Here is a 6,000-nt window from a genome sequence, read left to right on the forward strand (position 1 = left end):
AGCCCCAGCAGCTGACCAGCCCGTGACCATTGCTGCCCCTTTCGTGGAAGATCCGCCACAGGGCGGGGCTGGCAGCAAGCCCGGAGGCCCCTCCTAAGGCCTGGTTCGTATCCGGGCTTGTGCTCCGCAAGGATTCCAAAGCAGAGCAAACTGCAAGTCCGAGTGAGCGGCTGCCACGCCCGGCACGAGCCTCCGGGTCGTGTGTAGGGCGGGGAAAGTCGCACATGGGACTCAAGCCTGGGGCGAGCCCGGACCTCTGGGCGTGGGCTAGGGGCTCCTGGCAGACCTAATAGCTCCAGGCCTCTGGCTCCTTCTCCTGAGGGCCAGCACGTCCTGGAGTGGCTCCGGCAGCTGGACACAGGCAGCCGTCTGCTCTTGGGTTGCACGCATCTGGCGCAGTGTCGAGGCAGCAAGCAGCCATCTTGCGGTCGTGGTGGGTGTCCGGGAAGGGGCCGGTTTCTTCCCGTGTCCGTGCGAGGACCCAGGGGGCTGGCCCGTGGCCTGTATCAGGCACTCAGCTCGTCCCTGGCTCCCCCGATGCCACCCCAGGCCCTGCGGTTCTAGTGGAAATAGTCCGACACGCTTTGGTCCCTCCGCAGGGTTTGAAGACGACCCCCAGGCAGTGCTGCAGGCCATCAGGAGGTACATTCACATCTTCTTCGGGTGTAAGGAATGCAGTGAGCATTTTGAGGAAATGGCTAAAGAATCGATGGATTCCGTGAAAACCCCGGACCAGGCGATTCTCTGGCTTTGGAAGAAGCATAACGTGGTCAACAGCCGCTTGGCAGGTGAGCAGAAGCCGCTCCGCGTGGCCTGTGCCCGGGTGCGGAGCCCGAACTGCGGGTGGCGGGGATGGCACCTGAGCTGCGCCACCGCGCTGCCTGCCCCCCACGTGCCAGCCTGCCTGCCCGCGGGGCTCACGGCCGGGTCGTCTGCCCTGACCAGATGTCAGTTTCCTGGTGACATTGGCCAGGGAGCTGCCAGAGACAACAGCCATTCCCGGCTGCCAGTCCCTGGCGTTCCAGATTGTTCTCTCACTGCAGGGCTCCCGGGCTGCGTGGAAACGGAAACGTCTGTCCCCCTCGGTAGCCCGCTAGGCCCCTGAGTAAATTCGACAGTGGAAGACTTGGAATATAATTAATTTTCAGTAAGGAAAATTTTAGCATCGTTAAAACCTGCTCTCAGACCGTAGACCAAACTCCTCGGGGTGGTTTTGTTTAAAAAAAACTAGGGCGCGTGTATTTTCTCATAGTTAAGTAATTCAAACTGTTCCTAAATCAATGGTAGATTAAAATTAGGCTTAAAAATAATCCACTGAGAAATAAATTTTACTAGAGATGAATAGAAAATGCCACTAAACTATTGGTTTTTACTTAATCCACCGTATCGTAAAAACATCTTACAGCTAAAGCACTAAAGAGAATTGGTTTTCCTTTGGACTCGGAGCTGACCGCTGCGGCTCCAGTCACGTGGCCGCGGCCACTCGCGTTGGCGGCTTTGTCCTTCGCCTTCGGCTGCAGGTGAAGGCACATCCGCTGTGGCCCTGGTACAGACGGCTCCACGGCCAGGGCGTCAGTCTGCCCGCCCTCTCAGGGGCCGCGTGGTGACCCCGTCCCGGCAGCGCTCAGCCCCAGGGCAGCCGGCGGGACTCCAGCCAGGCTGCCGTGTCCGGGCACCGCCTTGTGCCCCACGAGATGCTGCGCCAGAAAGGCGCCTGTGGTCGTGTGGTTCCTTAGACTCTGCGTGTCCCCCCAGCCCCCTCGGTCCCGCCTCTGGCCTCGGGGTTGAGGTCCACGCAGTGCTGCGCGGGACACGCTCTGGCATCTCCTCCCCTCTCGGGGTGTGAATCCAAACTCCCCGCTGGACGCAGACCCCAAAGGGGCGCGCCCAGGCCCTGAGTGGTGTGCGTTGCCCTCCAGCTTCTGCCCAGCCGCGGCCCGTCGTGCGCACGGTGAGCGGGCCGGAGGAGAGCGCCTCTGCTGAGTCAGGAGGCCCACAGACTGACCGATTCCCTTTACGTGTGCTTCCGGAAGCACTCTGAGGTGGCAAGGCAGCCCCAAGTCAGGTCAGCGAGTTCCAGGAGCCCGGGGAGCCACGGGCCACGCTTGCTGTCAGCGGGGCCTGTGGGAGCCGGGGGTCCGGGGCTGTCGCAGCATCGCAAGTGGAAGAGAAACAGGAGTTTGGAAGTGCAGCTGCGAGTGCAGGGGCTTCGTGGCTCTGCCTCGAGGGCTTGCCCCCCAGTCGTTGCCTGACAGACCAGGCAGCGCTCTGCCCACGGGTGTTGAACGAGGGAGCGAGGGAGGGCGTGGGAGAGGGTCCCCTCGGCCCGTCCGCATGCTGAGGGAGCACCTTGAGGGAAGGGAGGACAGCGGAGGTGGGGACCCCTCGAGCAGGGCTGCGAGGTCAAGGGCGTGGAGCTGGGAACTTGCCAGCCCGCTTGGGTGTTTGGGGTGGGGTCTGGCCAGGTGAGTGGTGGTGCCTGAGTGTGGACGGCTCCCTGTGCCGTGGGCCGGGAATCCACCAGAGGGCGTGAGGGAGGATGCGCGGTGCCGTGCCGGCAGCCGTGCAGGGAGGGCGCGTGGGAGGGGAGCGTCGTGTGGACCCCACTGGACGGTGGCAGTGGAGGTCGTGGAGGGAGAGGGCGGTAGTGGGCAGGCAGGAGGCACGGGGGCCCGCGGCGCCGGGGTGGGCGGTCAGGTGGCTGGGAGGCCTCTTCACGGTGGCCCTTCCTCCTCACAGGCCACCCGAGTGAGGACCCGAAGTTCCCAAAGGTTCCGTGGCCCACTCCGGACCTCTGCCCGGCCTGCCACGAGGAGATCCAGGGCCTGACCAGCTGGAACGAAGGCCAGGTGCTCCTGTTCTTGAAGCGGCACTACGGCAGCGACAACCTCGAGGACAAGTACTCCTCGGACTTGGGAGACGCTGGTGAAGGCGCCCCGGCCACGGGCGCGGAGCGGGCGGGGGGCCACGCTTCCCCAGGGCAGCCGCCCGCAGACCGAGGTGCCGAGAGTCTCCGTCCTCCCGGCGTGCTGCCCCCCAAGCCTCGCCTGTCAGAGAGGTCGCACCAGGCGCTGGACGTGAAGCTCGGGAGTCTGAGCGGGGCCGAGGGCCGCGGGGGGGCGGGGGCGGGGGCGGCCTTCCTGGGGACGGGCTTCTCCAGCCTGGACATGAGCCTGTGTGTCGTGCTCTACGTGGCCTCGTCCTTGTTCCTCATGTTGATGTACTTCTTCTTCCGGGTGCGGTCCAAGCGGTGGAAGGTCAAGCACCACCACCCGTCCGTGTAGGACGCGGCGAGACCGTGGAACCGCCTTCAGAAAGCCTGCAGCTTTAATCTTCAGATCAGGGATTCGGTCAACACGTCGGACCTGGTGTCGCCTCGATGGCGCCCTCCGCTCCCCCACGTGCTCTCCCTGCAGGGGACGCACCCGGCACGTGGCGAGACTGTCTGCACTCCTGGAGCCTTCAGGTGGCGCCTTGCACAGATCCTGGAGCGGAAAGCCTTGTCTGCTTTTACTCTTCCGGGTCTGAAAAAGAAGTGGGGAGGCCAGGCCCCACGAACAGAGCTTTGCCACCCGCTTTCAGCTCGAGTTGCTAGACTGCGAGGCCTCGCTCTGGGATCTGGAGAAAACCCACTCCCTTCCCTCCCGTGCTGGGGCCTCCGGACGCCTCCCCTTCCCGCTGCTCCGTGAAGCCAGCGTTCTCAGTGGTTCGCTTTTCAGCCGCTTGGTTCTGCTTGAGGCAAGAGAACATCTCCGGGCGCCAAGGCAGCTCCAGACCGGGGAAGGGAAGCCCCTTAGGCGTCCCGGGCTCTGCAGACGTGAAGATGAGAGGGTGGAGGGGAAGGGGGGCCGGTGGGCTTGCGGGGCAGGGTGGTGCCCCTCTAGCCTCCAGGGGCATCGTCTGTGCTTGTTAATCTGGTGACCAGAGGCTGTAAGCGAATCCCAGTCTGCGTCCACTGTGGGAGGGGAGGACCTTTGGGGAGGGGGCTGCTCTCCGGGATCTCTGAAGAGATCCTGTGTCGTCATCCTCCAGCACCTGCAAGTCCCCGTGAGGACCTAGGGCTCAGTGTGAGGGAGCCGGCGGCGCCCGGGGCCGACTGTGGTCTGGGCCAGACTTCATTTGCCGGAGGCTATTTCACCGTGGGTCCTGGTGCAGGGCCCCAGGGCCCCAGGCTTCGATGATTAATTTTCTAACATTGAATGGTTTTAACACATTATTTGTAAAACCCAAAACATTTAGAAGTAAATTTGCCTCTGAAAGTGTAAACAAAGAAACAGAACAAACTATGGCAGGGAACATTTCCTTTGAGATCCTTTGTGGCCTTGTTGGTTTGTCTCACAGGCTCAGATGTATCCATGTGCGCGCGCGTGCGCGTGTGTATGTGTCTGTGTGTGTGACTGTGATGGTTGTGACAGTGTTCCCTACTCTGCCTGTTCCACACTCCAGCTGTGTGTTTACTAAGTACCGTCGGCCATGTGACCGTGTGACGCTGACGTGACCGTTGCAGCTTGGGGAGAACAGGGGGCTGATTCCTTGAACAACTCGCGTGAGCCTCGTGGTCACCTTCAGTGGGAGGCGCGGTCTGGAGGCCTCCGGGCGGGAACCTGCTCTTGAGCCGCCGCGTCCTCTGCCCTTCTCTGCCGTGAGAGGTTTCTTCTTGTTTGACACTTTTTTAACCCCTGGGAGCCTCTGTGTTTTAAAAGCCAGGAGCTTGTCTTCGTGGCTAAGTTGTGTGCCTGGGTTACTGAAGACACCTGTTGTTTCTTTGCAACTTGAAAACCGGGCGGATTTACAGAGAACCCAAAGGGAATACTTAGAGCCGTTAATTAAACTGCCTTTTGGTTTGTATTGAATGTCTTTTTCTCCCCTAAAGGCAGTTTCTTTCGACAGTGGGAACTGGGTGATTTTGCAAGTGTACCGTCTTCTGTACTTTACAGAACCTAGCTGAAGGGCGACGCTGGCTTCCGCGGTTTGTAATAACACTGCAGCTTGAGGGGCAGTAGGTCAGGGAGAGGACATGCCAGGGTGGCCCACGGGGGCTGTGTCCCGTCGCTGATCAGAACTGGACGCTCCCTCTAGGCGAGGGTTAAGTTCTGTTTTCTGAAGCTGTAAGTATTGAGAGTAATGAACATAATAGTTTGGTAATTTAAATGTATATTTATTTTTAATGGAAGGATTTTGATTAAAAAGAAGCTAATGGACATGGAAATGTCGGTGAAATTTCTTACCTGCGAGGAAAATGAACATTTTGTATTTAAGTAAACTATATTGTGCACATTTTAAGAATAAAGAAATCCGATGTTTGAAAAAACTGTAATTCTTTTGAAGTGGGAACTAGCTCTGCAAGGGATGCGGTGTCGGGCGGGAGTGTCAGACGAAGCCTCCTCTCCCTTCTCGGGTGTGTGGACAGGACGTCTGAAATCCCAGAATTTCTTGTATTGAACCAGAGGCTTTTTGGAAGATGGCCCAAGGGTCAGGTGGAAGGTGAAAGATGAGAAATCGATGATAAATGATAGATGGTCTTCTTGGAGCCGAGCTAGACTGAGTGGGCTCAGGACAGCACCCTTCCTCCCACGAGAAGGGAGACGGGATGGTGACTGCGATGGGTGTAAATCCTACTCACAAGGCACCAGAGAGGCCCCCCCCCCCCAGGTGAGGGAGCTGCCGGACCTCGGCTTTCCCTGGGCACCACTCTCCTGGGCCGCCCCACTCCCGCCAGGCCTGAATGCCCGGCATCGCAGTCGGCCACCAGGTTTGCCTCATGCCCACGGCTTTGCCCCAACACCTGTTTGCTGCGTCCGGTTCTGAACTGTTCAGTTATTTTATTTATTTATTTATTTTTGGTTGCATTGTGTCTTCGTTGCTGCGCGTGGGCTTTCTCTGGTTGTGGCGAGCGGGGGCTACTCTTGTTGTGGAGCACGGCCTCTAGGCTCACGGGCTTCGGTAGTTGTGGCTCGAGGACTCCGGAGCGCAGGCTCAGTAGTTGTGGCGCACGGGCTC

At 59.8% G+C, this 6,000-nt stretch overlaps 1 protein-coding gene across 1 annotated transcript in view; it reads left to right on the forward strand.

Moving 5' to 3' along the window:
• The window catches only part of QSOX2 (quiescin sulfhydryl oxidase 2), a 28,990-nt gene extending 23,673 nt beyond the window's left edge, over positions 1-5,317 (forward strand). Inside the window, exons 11-12 of the mRNA XM_032634010.1 lie at positions 600-788; positions 2,740-5,317. Of these exons, the coding sequence (XP_032489901.1) occupies positions 600-788; positions 2,740-3,284 (734 nt within the window). The 3' untranslated portion in view covers positions 3,285-5,317. The remainder of the gene's footprint in view (positions 1-599; positions 789-2,739) is intronic.
• The last annotated feature ends 683 nt before the right edge of the window (positions 5,318-6,000 follow it).

This window comes from Phocoena sinus, chromosome 6 (assembly GCF_008692025.1).
Source record: "Phocoena sinus isolate mPhoSin1 chromosome 6, mPhoSin1.pri, whole genome shotgun sequence".
Classification (NCBI taxonomy): Eukaryota; Metazoa; Chordata; class Mammalia; order Artiodactyla; family Phocoenidae; genus Phocoena; species Phocoena sinus.